Genomic DNA, 15,414 nt, shown 5'->3' on the forward strand with positions numbered 1-15,414 from the left:
ATACATATTACATTATACACTTTGAAATACTCAACAGGAAAGAATATTCTCACTCCAAAATGGAGAAATGGGGACATAACAAGAAAAGATAGGGTGGGCACAAGACTAAACTCAGCGGGGGAAACAGAGTCCTGCAGCTCTGTACCCAGCATTTACAGCTCATGATAGAATCGTCTGGGCCCCACAGGTAGCCCCTTCTCTTCAGCTCTGCTGCCTGCAGCACATGTAATCCTGCTCTCGGGTAGATCTACTTTTATATGCAGCCTTTCTCAGCAGGCCTTTCATGGTCCTGACATGCTCCATTCTAAGTTAGGCTTCATCACTACAGCTTTCCACAGTGGCCTCTTGCATGGACTCTGATGCACAATGTCTGGCCTTGGTGGCTCTCTATAACTACGACCCAAAACTCCATGCCTCTTTAATCGCACGTCTTTCATACCTGTAAAACCAGGACCATGTGGCTATTGCTGCCAAATTCTATTGTCAGCTTGAGATGGTAGCTGGCCTCCTTGGACCACAGTTGCATCCTTCTCTGTGTGTCTTCCAGTGACCCTAGGAACATACCTTTATAGGTACTTGCTTTTGTGTGGTAAACCCACTGAGTTTTCAGAGTAGGCTCCCTCCTTTTACATGAATTTGAATTTGTGTGTGTATGTGTGTGTGTTTCTGTCTGTCTGTCTCTCTCTCTCTGTGAGTGTGTGTGGGTGTGAGTTTGCATTTTCACAAAATGGAACCTTTATGGGTGGGGTCTTGTTCTCAGGATGCCTTTCCTAGTTTATTGTGCCAGTGTACATCACCAAGTCCTTTGTGTATTTGTGTGTGTGTGTGTCCAGGTACATGAGCATGTGGAGGCCAGATTACAACCTTGCATATCATTCCTCAGGTGTCCTCCACCCTGCCTTTTGAGATAGGCTCTGTCACTGCAGCTTGCCAATGAGAGGAATGACTCGCTATTGAGGGTACTTCAGTGATCCACCTGTCTCTGCCTCTCCATACTCATGCCTTCATACTTGCCTTTTTATGTGGGTTCTGGGAGTTAAACCCAGAGCCATATGCATGCAGGCCAAGTATTTTACCAACTGAGCTGTCTTCACAGCTCCTAGGTTTCTTTTTAATGACACCAATCTATGTAAGAGTTATAGCAGTTCTTGAAGCTGCCTTGTCTATAATGTTAAACTTATTCACACTGTTTTCCTTGCTGAGCTGCATCTCTCTCATTGCTTTACTGCTTACTAAAATTGTAGAATAAGAGGAAGCAGTGGCCATGCCACAGCCCCAGCACAATTCTGTCTTGAATTTCCTCCTCTAACAAACTAGTCCATCACTTCTGTATCCAGAACACAGGCAGAATGCAAACAGATTCGTTGCCAGGATATAAACCAAATGGTTTCTAACCAAGTTTCCTACAGAGTCCTTGTTTGCCCCTGAAGCTTCTGAGCGAGGCCTTTGCTGCCCACATTTCTCTCTGAATTTTGTCTTTAAAACTTCCATAGATAGGTCTATTAAATTTTGCCTATAGCATTCTAGGACTTTTCCAGCATAGGATTACCCATCCCCACCTTCTGCCTTTACAGCAACTCCACAAACAGCATGGCTAAGTTTACCACAGAAATGGCTCACTTCTCAGTACTAATATTTCCTGAATTATTTTTCATACTGCTATGACAAAAACACCTGACAAAAGCAACTTAATGGAAAAAAGGTTGATTTTGACTCACAGTTTGATAGTGGAGTCTATCGTTGTCTTAGGGTTTCTATTGCTATGAAGAGACACTATGACCATAGCAACTCTTATAAAGGAAAGCGTTAACTGAGCCTGGCTTACAGTTCAGAGCTTTAGTCCATGATCATCATGGTGGAAAACATGGTGGTATAGGGGTAGACATGGTTCTGGAGAAGGACCTGAAGGTTCTACATCTGGATTGGCAGAGAGCAGGAAGAGAGTGAGAAACTGAGCCTGGCTTGAGGATTTGAGACCACTTCCTTTCCAAAAGCCACGCCTACTCCAACAAGGCCACACCTCCTAATAGCACCACTGTCTATGGGCCTCTGGGGTCCATTTTCATTTAAACCACCACAGTCATGTACAGTCTCTCATGATGTGCAGACTATCAGTCGTGCAGTCTAGCTAGGCATGGTAACGGAGGCATGAAGTTCATATGCACAACCAGGGAGCAAGGAGAGAGGAAGGCTGGTGCTCAGTTCACGTTCCCCTTTTTATACAGTCTGGGACCCCAGCCCATGGCATAGTCTTTCCTCCCAACTAACAAGAAACTTCCTTGGAGACATGCCAAGAAGTTCATTTTCATGTTATTCTAAATCTTATCAACTGGTGGAATTATGAGTTTGAGGCCAGCCTGGTATATACTTTAAGACCTTACCTCAAAAAACAAACAAACAAACAAACAAACAAAAACAAAACAAAAAAAAAACCCAACAACAACAACCTGAGGGATAGAAAGGAAGAAAAAAAGAGATGAAAGGAAGAAAGAAGGAAAAGAAAAACATAGGAGAGTTTTTCAAAAAATTACTGCATGAGCCAGAAATTCCACTATTGAGTATATGCAAAGAACATGTAGACAAATAGACATATGTACTTACATATTCACAAAAGCACTATCTACAACAATTAAGAAACAACATCTATATGCCATCAACTTGTTTATAGCTTAGAAAATGTGATACCATTCAGCAAGAAAGAGGATGCAATTCTGTCATGTCTGACAACATGGATAAGACTGGAAATCGCTATGCTGAATGAAATAAGAAAGGCACAGAGAGACAAGTATTTCATGATCTTGGTCATATGTGATATATATAAAAGGTTGATCTCACAGAAGATCAGAGTATAGTGGTTGCCAGATTGGGGAGAGGTCAGTAAAGCTGAGCACTGGACACTGAATGACCAGCTGGAGTAAGGAGATCTAGTATGTTGTTGTTGTTGCATAGCTCGGAGACTATTTGAAGCTTTTCACTATTCATTTCTAAAGGTTGTAAAAAAAGGACTTCTAATTTTTCACTAAACTAGAAAAGTGTTTGAATAAACATGTTTAACTTGATTTAATATTATAGGATGTATACATGTATTGAAATATATCATTATCACATCTCATTGTATTACAATTTTAATGTTTTATATAATTTTTTTGAGACAGGGTTTCTCTGTATAGCCCTGGCTGTCCTGGAGCTCACTCTGTAGACCAGGCTGGCCTCGAACTCAGAAATCCACCTGCCTCTGCCTCCCAAGTGCTGGGATTAAAGGTGTGCGCCACTACTACCCGGCGTTTTATATAATTTATCTTAAAAGAATTTCAATAAGCCAGTCATGGTGGAATACATCTTTAATCCCAGCATTTGGGAGGCAGAGGGAGGCAGAAGCAGGAAGATCTCTGTAAATTGGAGGCCAACCTGGTCTACACAGAGAAAAAAGGCTCTCATAACCATCTATAGTGGGATCTGGTGCCCTCTTCTGGCATTCAGGCATACATGCAGATAGAACAATCATACACATAAAATACATAAAAAAATCTTTGAAAAAATGTAATTAAAAAATTAATAACATTTTCAGTTTATGGATTTTACTACTGTTAACAGTGATTCTAAACAATTATGTCTGGCACTTAATAAATTCTCTTCGTTTTATTTTGTATATGGGTGTTTGCCAGCATTTCTGTCTGTACATCACATGTGCAGTGCTCAAGGAAGCTGGAAGTGGATGATGAAGTCCCTGGGCTGGAATTACAGAGGGTTGTAGGAAGCCATGTAGTTCTGGGAATTGAACCTACATCCTCTGGAAGGGCAACCAGTACTCTTAACTGTACCCACTTCAAAAAAACTTGTTATTGCTCTTATTTTTCCTGAGTTTTATATTATATACTTATATATATTATTATATTATATACTTATATACTGAACAAAATTGGGTAACAGCTATGGGGAATACACAGGTATTTTTGCATATATTAGCATAATTGCAGTTCATTAGCATATTTATTTATATTATATTACTCAACAAAATTTATGTATATGTCATATTAAAAAGCATGAGCTTTTGGAGCAGTCTATGATTTGAAACCACCAATCTACTAAGAATTATCACAATATATAACCTCAATTAAAGAATGTGTTTTCTGAGGGCTGGGCATTAATACCTTTAATCCCAGTACTTAGGAGGTAAAGTCAGGCAGATCTCTGTGAGCTCAAGGCTAACCTGGTCTGTATAGCAAATTCCAAGCCATAAGGGGCTATATACTGATTCTCAGTTTCGAAAAGCAAACTAATTTTCTGAGACAGGAATGATGGCTCACATCTATAACCCCAGCACTTAGGAAGCTGCGGCAGAACTGCTGAAAGTTCAAGGTTACCTTTGATTATAGACTAAGACCCCATTTCAATAAAACAACAGAAATGCATGGCTTAGTGGGTAAGAACACGAGTTGTTCTTCCAAAGGTCCCAGGTATGGTTTTCAGTACTCACATAGTGGCTCATAACCACCCATAACTCCAGGTTGAGAGGATCTGACTTTTGCAGACACCAGGCACACACACACACACACACACACACACAGAGAGAGAGAGAGAGAGAGAGAGAGAGAGAGAGAGAGAGAGAGAGAGACTGTCTCAGTCACTGTTCTGTTGTTGTGAAGAGACTCCATAATCAAGGCAACTCTTATACAAGAAAGCACTTAACTGGGGGCTTGCTTATAGGAACATTATCATGGTGGAAGCAGGCCCACATACACGGGGCTAGAGCCATAGATCTACACTGATCCATAGGCAGCAGGCAGAGAGAGAGAGAAGGAGAGAGGGGAGGGAGAGGAGAGAGAGAGAGAGAGAGAGAGAGAGAGAGAGAGAGAGAGAGAGAGAGAGAGAGAGACTGAGACTGGCTTGGGCTTTTGAAACTTTGAATCTTGGCCCTAGTGACACACCACCTCCAACAAAGCCACGCCTCCTCTAACAAGGCCACCTCCTAATCCATCCTAAACAGTTCATCAACTGGGGACTAAGAATGCAAATATATGAGCCTATATATTTGGTTCACATATAGCCATTCAAACAAAGGCAAGACACTCATACATAAAATAAATCTTTAAAAATACGTATTCTTTAAATTCTTTAAATTGTTGATTTTCTCATTTATAAAATATGGTTCATATAACTCTTGTTGATTTTGTGTGTGTGTGAAAATTGAGATAATGTATTTAAAGTTTTTTAGCACAGTGTGACCAAATAACCCTCATTAAATGTCTTCCAGATATGAGGATAGTCAGGATATATAAGAAAAATAGTACTTTTTCTTTTTTCTTTTCTCTCTCTCTCTCTCTCTCTCTCTCTCTCTCTCTCTCTCTGAGACAAGTTTAGCCGTGTAGCAGCCAGGCTGGCCTTAAACTTTCCATTCTCCACCAGTATATGCAGCTAAAAAGTACCATTTAATATGCTTAGATTCAAGTTGGGTGAATAAAATTAATACCCATGTGGAATCATTAATTGGTCATCTATGTGGCACTAACTATAATCAGGATTCTGGAAAAACAGGATGGTAGGAAAGCCTGTACTCAGAAGAACGGTTTTAGAAAATTTAGAAAAAGAAAAAAGGAATTACAGAAGAAATCAGAAGCCTAAGGAGACTCGGGGGAGCATCATGTGTGTGGGTAACCCATGAGCAGCTTTCCAGTTTATTTTATAGTACTGAGATAAAATGCATACATGTTAGGCAAGTGTTCACACATGTGTTCATACATGCTAGGCAAGTATTCTAGCACTGAGCCTCACCCCAGCTGGTGACTCAGTTACTGTCACTTCCATAGAGGTTCAAACTTGTAAAGTATAGAAGATAAGCTAGAGTAGATAACATGTAGCAAGGTTTTGAAGGACTTAAGGCTAGTCAGAAGACAGTGAGCTGACAGCTCCAGGTTATCAGCTGGCTCACTAAACACCTCAGGAGCAAGCCTCCATCTCACAAAGCACCATGGGGCCAGGCCTCCTGCTTTGTGTGGACCAGAGACTTCTGTGAACACTGAGTCTGCAGAGATTCTGATTGTCAGCCTATCTTGTGTCCTCCATCGGTCTCAGAAATGCCTTTTCAGCATTTCTTCAGTGGTGCATGCCTTTGACTCCAGCACTTGAGAGGCAGAGGCAGACAGAACTCTTGTGAGTTACAGGCCAGCTTGGTCTACATAGTGCATTCTAGGACAGCCAGGGCTACACAATGAGATCCTGTCTCAAAAAAAAAAAAAAAAAAAAAGTCAGCTATAGCTGGCTTACTACACACTGCATTTTTACTTCTCGAGTTCTTTCTTCTTTGTATTTTCTTATACTGTTCATTTGCTGAAGAGCATGCATTATTGGTCCTAACGGACAATTCTAAATTCAATGAATTGTATTCTCACAACTAATTTAACATATTCTCTATCCTTTAAATTGTTTATGTAAAATAAATTAGATCTAGAACCTTGGTAAAATTAGTTTCCAGTTTCTTCAGAAGAATACATCTGTAAATGAGCTCTTAAGTTTCTGATGAGTAATGGGCTCTTTGGCCAACAGAGCAGAAGGCTGCACTTTTGAGACTCTGGTCATTGTTCAGAGAATTTCTTTTACATTGTGTGACTGTACATTTCATTGTTGCTCTGTCCACCCCAGGAGATGGAGGCCCTGAAAGGCATCACATGTGCCAAAGCTTTGTGCAGCTGGACACCTGTAACCCCACGTTCAGATCCTTTTTAATTTGGAGGTCATGATAGTTAGTTGGACAGGATCTGAAATCTCTAGGACGCTAGCCTCCAGGTACACCTGTGAGGGACTATTTTGATTTAGCTAGCCTTTGGACATGCCTGTGAGAAATTGTCTTGATTAGGTTGAGGTGAGAAGATGCCCCCCTCCCCATTTTCTCCAGGAGTGGTTAGCACTAATTCCCTGGGACTGGGTCCTGGACTGAATGGAAAGAACTCCAGGTGAGAAGTGCCAGCATCACCTCTCTCTGCTTTCTGACCATGAGTGGGATGTAAGCAGCTGAGCTTGCGTTCCTGTCAGCAGGACTACCCACGACAATGCAATCCATACTGGGGCTGAGAGCCAACATAAACTTCTTTCTTTAAGTTGCTCTTGTCAGGCTGTGCTGCCCCAACAACAAAAAAAGTAAACAAGACAGAGGTTGCAGGCCAAAATGGAAAAACAGCAAAAATTACAGAGCCACAAAACAGATGCTAACCCGACTTTAATTGGTGGATTTCTTTTCTTTTTACAGATCAACATCAGGATGATTCTCCTCCACCTCCACTCCCAGAAAGAACTCTGGAGTCCTTCTTTCTTGCTGATGAGGATTGTAAGTTGGCAGTTATAAAATGAAGTGTTAAGAGGTTTAAAATAAGATAAATGTGTTAGTTCATGTTTGTGATCTCAGCACTTGAGATACAAGAGGATCAGGAATTCAAGGCCATCGTTAGCCACATGGTTTGAGGACAGTCTAAGTTGTGTGAGACCCTGTCTCTTAAGAACAAAGAAAAGGCTGAGCATGGTGGTTTTGCTGCAAGGGAGAGGCAGATATCTGTGAGTGGCAGGCCAGGCAGGGCTATACAATAAGACCCTGTCTAAAAAACAAAACAAAACAAAAAAACCCAACAAAATTAAATACAGTAAGTCTTCCATGGAAAGGTATAAAGAATGATTAAATAAAAGAGTGAATTTTAGAGCTTATAATATATAATGAAAATGGTATCTAAGAGGCCAAACATACAGGCCAAACATGAATCTACACCTATATTTAAGTCACAGGCTTAAGAAACTATACAACAAAACCTTTTTCCTTTCCTTTTTCTTTTTTGTTAAGGTATACAGGTCCAACCCATGAAAACTTCTACTAGCTCTCCTGAGACCACAGAGAACTCCACATTTTCTAAACAGACATTGAAGACCACTGGGAAAAGTTTCACAAGGAGCAAGGTAGGACAAGAGACTTAGAAAACATCCCAGAGTTCCCCTCACTACTAGTCTTCTTTCCACAGCATTAAAATTGAAAATTATATTAAGCATGTTTACTAAATTGAGTTTTTCTCTCACACAGTCAAGATTAATAGAAAGCAAATATATGCAATGAATGAGAGTAATTATAGCTAGATGTTAGTATATGAAAATAAATGCATTACATGCAGAGAAGGTTAATACATATCAATCAAGGGGTAGGATTGGATGATTTCATAATAGTGGGTTGAGAATATAGCTCAGTTAGTAGACTGCTTGCCCGAAGCATGCCTGAAGCCTGGGGTTTGAACTAGGTACGGTGGTACATGTCTGTAATACCCATATTGCAATATTTGAGAGGTGGAGGCAGGAGTATCAGAAGTTCAAGACCAGGCTAGGATACATGAGACCATGTCTCAAAAAAAAAAAAAAAAAAAGGTTGGTCTAAATATATAATAATGTAGAAAAATTTTAGGGCCTACAATTCACATCTACATTAGGATAAAGTGTAGATAGCTAAAAGGTTTAAATGTTAAAATGTGTACATACACAAAAAACTACTAAAAAGGAACTGGAGAGATGGTTCAGAAATTAAGAGCACTGACTGCTTTTTCAGAGGACCTGAGCTTAATTCCTAGCACTTACGTGGTGGATCTTAACTGTCTCTAACTCTGGTTCTAGAGGATCTGATGTTATCTTCTTGTCTCCTTGGGCACCAGGCACGTACATGGTGCATAGATATACATTCAGGTAAAACATCTATACACATAAAATAATCAATCTAAAAAATTTTTAAAACCTAAAAATAAAAAGTCAACCCCCAAAATGACTCCACAACAACTATTTTTAAAAACCCTAAATTACAAGAGATAGTTTTCTAACTCTGGAGCATGAGTGACTTTTGTAACTATAACAATCCAGAGGCAGTGAGGAAGAAGACACAGGCAGCCCATTAAGTGAAACAAAATGTCTGCATAGTGAAGGAAAGGTAGCTAAAAATCAAAGACAAAGACCAGACTGGAGAGGAGGATGCTTGCAGCTGGAACCACAGTCAGAGAGTTTGTCTAATATATGACGAATTGCTAGAGATTCATAACTTCAAAATAAAACTGGGCAAAGAGTTCATGACTGAAAAGCAAAACAACCCTTGGGCTGTTGCTAGTTTTGAATGCTCCCAGTAGAGGGAGTGAAGGCTTGTCGTCCCTATCCCTGGCATTTTGACAGGATTGTTTCTAGGTATGTGCTAGGCTTCATATGGTAAAACAGCAAGAGAGAATCAAGTGGTGGTTTTGTATTGAATTAGGATGTAAGATGGAAAAATAAGTGCAGTTTTATGGCAATTGTTAAGGAAACTAATCCTAAGTCTGTATTTCCAGTTGACTAAAGCAGTTTGAAACTTATAGGAAAAACATTAATTTTCTCCTCTCTTCACTTTTACAGAGTTTGAAGATTTTCCGAAATATGAAAAAGAGTAAGCTCATTTGCACTTAATTTTTTTAGAATGTATCCAAAAAATTTAAAGTTACACAATTTTTGGTATCACTCTATATAAAAGGTTAACAGTATCATTCCCAAACAGCTTCGGAAGGGGCCTGTGGGTCAGAGTGGCCACCCAGGCATTGACTTGCTGGGCTCCACCAGCCTAGCATTAGGTAAAGGTGCTGTTTACAGACAGAAGAATAATTAGTGCAATGTTTGGTATTTCCTACCCATTCCAAGATGCTTAGATAGAAATGTGTTATTTAAAACTCCTAGCAATCTAACCTCAGATATGTTTTCTTTGAAAACAGTAACAGCAAAGCATATTGTTAACCAAATGTGTGGATTTAATGAAACATTTCCATTTTTACAAGTATTACCAGGAGTAAAAAGTCTGTTGCTTACCATTTTGCTGTATTGTAATGAGAATAAAAGCCCACAGGCTCTTTAAACTTTTGGAAATTCTCTTAGACACCTTATTTACAACTACAAGCTCTATAAAACATGATGGTATGACTCTTAGAAATTTGATCCACTTGGTTAGTCAGGAAGATATTGGTATAATGGGGAGGGACAAAGAACACCACGGAAACTTTCTGAAAGCAAAATCTTGGGTGGATAGTCGAGTGTTACTTTACCCTCCTCCCTCCTCTATGTCCCCAAACTCCAGGTTCTCAATAGTCTGCCAGCATTACATCACACTCGACCTCTGAGAGGATCTTTCACCCACTACAGCTGAAGCACGGCTAGGGAACAAGCATCCCCCCAAGGATTAGTCAATGAGAATTTTAACATTTCAAAAGGAAATTACAGTAACAGGAAAAATTACGTAGATAAAAAGCAAACGAGTGATCAGCTTGGATACTCAGCCAAAGGTTCATCTGATTAGCTTAAGAAGTACCCTTTTCTTTCTTCAGATCCAATAATATTTGGGGCTATCAAAGAAGCAGTGACTTCAGGTAGATTTATGTTGGCAGATCTTTGGGATATAGTGGGAGACAGAGCCTTCTTTTTGTAAGTAAACTCTCAGGGCATCCTCTGAATGTAGGCTGGACTGTATTTTTGGGTTTTGGCTACTTTGATTCTATGCTCTTTAGCTGCTAAAAACAGCATTGAGCACTTAAACTGTTCCTGAAGCTTCGGCATGCATTAGCTAAGACTTGTATACATGTCCCCACACCTTCCAGAGGCTTGTGACCCCAGAATGTCCTATGTTCTTTCCCAATCTGAATAATTTAGTAGTCTGCAGTTAAGTTCAAAATGAAAATAACATTTTTATCTGTTATTTTTTGAGCTAGCATTTCTGTCTGCTTTCTTTTTATGAATACTTGTCAAATGCCTGCTATTTAGACATTGTGGAAGGTTCCTAGTATGTGGTGGTCAACAGAGATAATACTAGCTCTTAGGATTATGTACAACTCAAGCCTAATGAGGAATTCAGAAATTAAGCAAGTAAGGCCCTGAGCACATACATAATAACATTGTGATAGATGTTATTAAAGAAAACAAGAGTAATTGTGAGAGAATGAAAAGAGGTAAGGTGAGGCTGGAAGGATGAGAGAATAGTAGTTGCATTCTTACTGGTTTTGCTAAGTAGAGTTTAAGTGCAATGAGATAACAGAAGAGGGTGTTACACAGAGACGCTATGCACTATTTTATCCTGGCTGCTGTATGTAGACAGTAGATTATACATGACAAAAGTGGAAGCTGTCAACCATGGTGTTCAGGGATGCCTACATTTAGTGGGGAAAAATTCAATCAAATTTTGGTGTGCGTGTGTCTCTGTGTGTGCATACATGTATGATGGGAGCACACGTCTCAACTTGCATATGGAGGTCAGAGGACAACTTTGTAGAGTTGGTTTCCCCTTTCTACATTTACATGAGCTCCAAGGAACAAACCTGGGTTCTCAGACTTACACAGCAAACTCCTTTACCAACTGAGCCTTAGTGGGAAATTTTAATTGTTTAGAAATACTATAGTTGCAAGTGACAAAAAAGAAATCCCAATTTAGGGTAACTGGATCATAAGAGAAGCATTTATTATTGTCTTGCAACTAAGAGTTCAAATAACTCATTTAGTAGCTAACCCTTATTCCACAGAGCTTTGTTTCATTCTTCTGTGTGTATGCCTGTGTGCACATATGTAGCACAAATGGTAACCGATATCTTCCTTAACCGCGTATCTTGTTTCTCATACAGGGTTTCTCATTGAATTGAGAGCTTATTAATGGGCTAGACTAGCTGGTCAGCAAGCACTAGGGAGCCTACTATCTTCATTTTCCACATGTGGGGATAATAGGCATACAACTGCCATTCCTAGCTTTTTACCTGGGTGCTGAGTCTGAACTCAGTTTCTCATGGTTGTTCAGCAAGCATTTTACTAATGAGCCATCTCTCTAGTCCTGGTTTTATTTTACTTTATAAACTTACTCATAGGTGGATTTTTTTACCATGTGGTTTCAGGCTTATGATGGAAAAAATTAGCCTTTTCCTGGTTGCTTAAGCAACAGTCTGATGACTAGTGTAAATTGGCCGGATGTTGGCCTGGTTCATTTGCCTCTGCTTGAATAAATTCTTAACAATACATTTAACATTCTGGTTAGGCATGATACTGTGTCTTATATTTATCCACTTAGTTACATGTGGTCACTGATTAACTAGTAATGAGATCAGGCTTACACACATCTGGTATGACCATGCCAACATGTTGCAGCCCGTACTGCCCGTTCCGGTCCGAGGGTCAGGGTCTAGCGAGAGAGAGAGTGGGGATAAAGGGGAAGAGACGCGAAGAATGGAGACAAGACAGAGATTCTGATCAAGTCTCGTTTATTGAAGGGAATTCTGAGCTATTTATAGGCTTTTGCCACGTGCCTTGTAGGCGCGTGGATACCACGTGCCTTGCAGGTGTTGATATGACGTAAGCCTTACAGGCGTCTATAGCGTGGACAGCACGTGCACCGCAATGCCTTGCAGGCGTGGATAGCACGTGTGCCTTACAGGCATGTATGGTGTAGATAGCACGTGGACAGCACGTGAACTGCAATGCCTTGCAGGCGTGACTACCACGTGCACCTTGCAGCTGGGGCCAGTAAACAGCAACACAAAATATGTGGGATATCAGAGTGTGCTTTAGCTGTTGTAGGCTATTGAAAACCAAATCTTTCGTCAGGGTATATGGTTCCAGATGGCTGCAAAGTTGATCTAGCCGCTTTCTGCTAAAGTCGGCTCCCAACACCAACATACTAACAATGTATGAGTTATTAGTCATTTCATTATCCTACACATAGAAATAGTTCCACATGATGTGTGACAACTGAAAATTGGGGAGGATGTAAAGGAAACATTTAAGTTGTTTAATCTGGCAGATACATGTTGAGCAGGCAGCATGAATAACAGGCCATAGGTAACATATCAGCTCTCTCTAATATGTGTTTGCTGATCTTTGCTGCCTTTGTTGAAAGAAAGGAAGGAGGGAGAGAAGGAAGGAAGGAAAGAAGATGTAAAGAAAGAATAAATGAAAGAAAAAATGAATGAATATTTCTCTTTGGAACAAATACTTTCTCTCAGATCACATGCAGAGGTTATTGACATCCTTGTACATCTCTGTCTTCATCCAACGGTATTCATGTCTATTCTCAGTTCCTAGCCCAACTCCTCCTCCTCCTCCTCCTCCTCCTCCTCCTCCTCCTCCTTTTCCTCCTCTTCCTCTTCTTCCTCCTCCCCCTCCCCCTCTCCCTCCTCCCGTCCCCCTCCCCTCCCCCTCCCCCTCCCCTCCCCCTCCCCCTCCCCTCCCCCTCCCCCTCCCCTCCCCCTCCCCTCTTCTTCTTCTTCTTCTTCTTCTTCTTCTTCTTCTTCTTCTTCTTCTTCTTCTTCTTCTTCTTCTTCTTCTTCTTCTTCTTCTTTGTTTTGTTTTTTGAGACAGGGTTTCTCTGTGTAGTGCTGGCTGTCCTGGAACTCACTCTGTAGACCAGGCTGGCCTTGAACTCAGAAATCTGCCTGCCTCTGCCTCCCAAGTACTGGGATCCTAGCCCAGTTCTTGACACACAGTATTTAGTAAGTGTGCATTTAATTGGAAATGCCTGAAATCTGCAATGCATTCTAGAGATTCATACTCGAGTATTCTCCAGAAAGGAAATGTTCTAGATGTTTCTAGAAGCCTAATATTACATATGTGTAAACACATATATGTAGTTCTCACATTGCGTTTTGAAATGTTAAGAACAATAACAAAAAAGGTAAGCAGTAATTTCTCTTTACTTATAAACTGTTTTTGAGAAAGTTTATATAAACTTGAGAAATCTTTATTCCTTAAGACGATGCACTGTCAACTGTAGACCCAGTTTTATAAAATTCCTTTTAAAATTGGGCAAGCATTGATATATGTATATATTAAGGTGTTAGGATCATAGGTATTTTTAGGCTTACACATAGTAAATACAATAGCGAACCAAGAAATATAACAATGTGTTTGAGAGACTATGGCCCTAACTTAGAATCATCTATGAGGGAAAATGGCTGGAAAGTAAAGGAGATTTAAGAGTTGAGGGAAATATAAGAAAAACTTCAGCTTGCCATAGATGAATTAATGTGAGACATTGAAAGTGTGTGTCACAACTTATCAGAGGACAAAGATAAACTCCAAGGCCAAATGTGAGTCCTAAAGCAGTGGATTTGTGACACATCATGTCCTTGGTTTTGGGTATTGCTATATAATCTGTTTGCAAAGAAAATAAATCTTGCTTGGTATGGTTGTTCAGGTCTGTAATCCCAGTAGTTGGGAAGCCTAGGTAGGAAGAGTACCACAATCTTAAGGCCAGCATGGGATATATAGTGAGTTTATGCCTGCAGACTGAGACCTTTCCTCCACTCCGTATCATACTTATAATATAAAAATATAATTTTAACCATTTGAACACTTTCAATATGATACTGATATATTTATTTTGGAGTATTGTTCTAGGGGAAACGTTTAATTTCAATAATCATACAAGCAAATAAATGGTAATCTAAATCTCTTCTCAGTCTTTACCTTACATAGTTTTCCTCTGATTACAGGTGTTTGTAATTCTTCCTCACCAAGCAAGCCCACAGAATGTGTTCAGCCGAAAAATTCCAGTTCCTTTCTGAATTTTGGTATGTGCATTATTTTATAGCAGAGTTAAAAATGCATATAATCTGGGTCTGGTGAGATGGGTCAGTGATTAAGAGCACTGGATATTCTTTCAGAGGATCCAGGTTCAGTTCTAAGCACTCACTACGTAGTAGCTCACAGAGTCTGTAACTCTAGTTTCAGAGGAGCTGATGTCCGTTGCTGGCCTCTGCAGGGACTGCAAGCACATGGTGCACAGACATACAGAAAGGCAAAACATCAAAACACATAGAAAAAATTATTTTTATATAACTTTTTAAATAAAATTTTATTTTTATTTAAATAAAATCTAAAAATTTAAAGTTGTAGGAGAGATTAGAAAATGTAATACTTCTGGGCAGACATACGATTGCCCAAACATAATTTTGTTTCAGAGGAAAAAGCAGAAACTGGGAGATCAGTCTCTGTTATTATAATCCTTATATCATTCTGAGAAGATATTCACTATAAATGCTCTATTTCTTTAGCTATAAAACTGGGTTTGCATTTCATTCACTCCATGTTTCAATGATTACAATTGAAATGTTAAGATTTGGTTTGATATTGGTGGCATGTACCTTTAATCCCAGCTCTTGGGAGGCAGAGGCAGGTGGATCTCTGAGTCTGAGGTCAGGCTGGACTACAAAGCAAATTCTAGGACAGCAAGGGCTGCACAGAGAAACCTTCTCTCAAAAAAAAAAAAAAAAAAAAAAAAAAAAAAAAAAAAAACAGAAAAAAGTTAAAATTTGTATGAAATTAGTTTAAAACATTCAGATGGAACATTGTATAAACTATGAAAAAACATACAACTTTGCCTTGGCTACAAAAGTTTTCTGCTTCCGTCTTTTC

At 39.7% G+C, this 15,414-nt stretch overlaps 1 protein-coding gene across 2 annotated transcripts in view; it reads left to right on the forward strand.

The window, feature by feature from the left end:
* Ptpn22 (protein tyrosine phosphatase non-receptor type 22) overlaps nucleotides 1–15,414 on the forward strand; it is a 58,974-nt gene that overhangs the window by 41,543 nt on the left and 2,017 nt on the right. Inside the window, exons 18-21 of one of the 2 annotated variants that reach the window (XM_034500633.2) lie at nucleotides 7,244–7,321; nucleotides 7,826–7,938; nucleotides 9,397–9,427; nucleotides 14,493–14,570. In XM_034500633.2, coding sequence (XP_034356524.2) covers nucleotides 7,244–7,321; nucleotides 7,826–7,938; nucleotides 9,397–9,427; nucleotides 14,493–14,570 — 300 coding nt within the window. Of the gene's footprint in view, nucleotides 1–7,243; nucleotides 7,322–7,825; nucleotides 7,939–9,396; nucleotides 9,428–14,492; nucleotides 14,571–15,414 lie in introns of those variants that run through there. The other variant, XR_013109997.1, reaches the window with a different exon arrangement.

This window comes from Arvicanthis niloticus, chromosome 4 (genome assembly GCF_011762505.2).
Source record: "Arvicanthis niloticus isolate mArvNil1 chromosome 4, mArvNil1.pat.X, whole genome shotgun sequence".
Taxonomy (NCBI): domain Eukaryota; kingdom Metazoa; phylum Chordata; class Mammalia; order Rodentia; family Muridae; genus Arvicanthis; species Arvicanthis niloticus.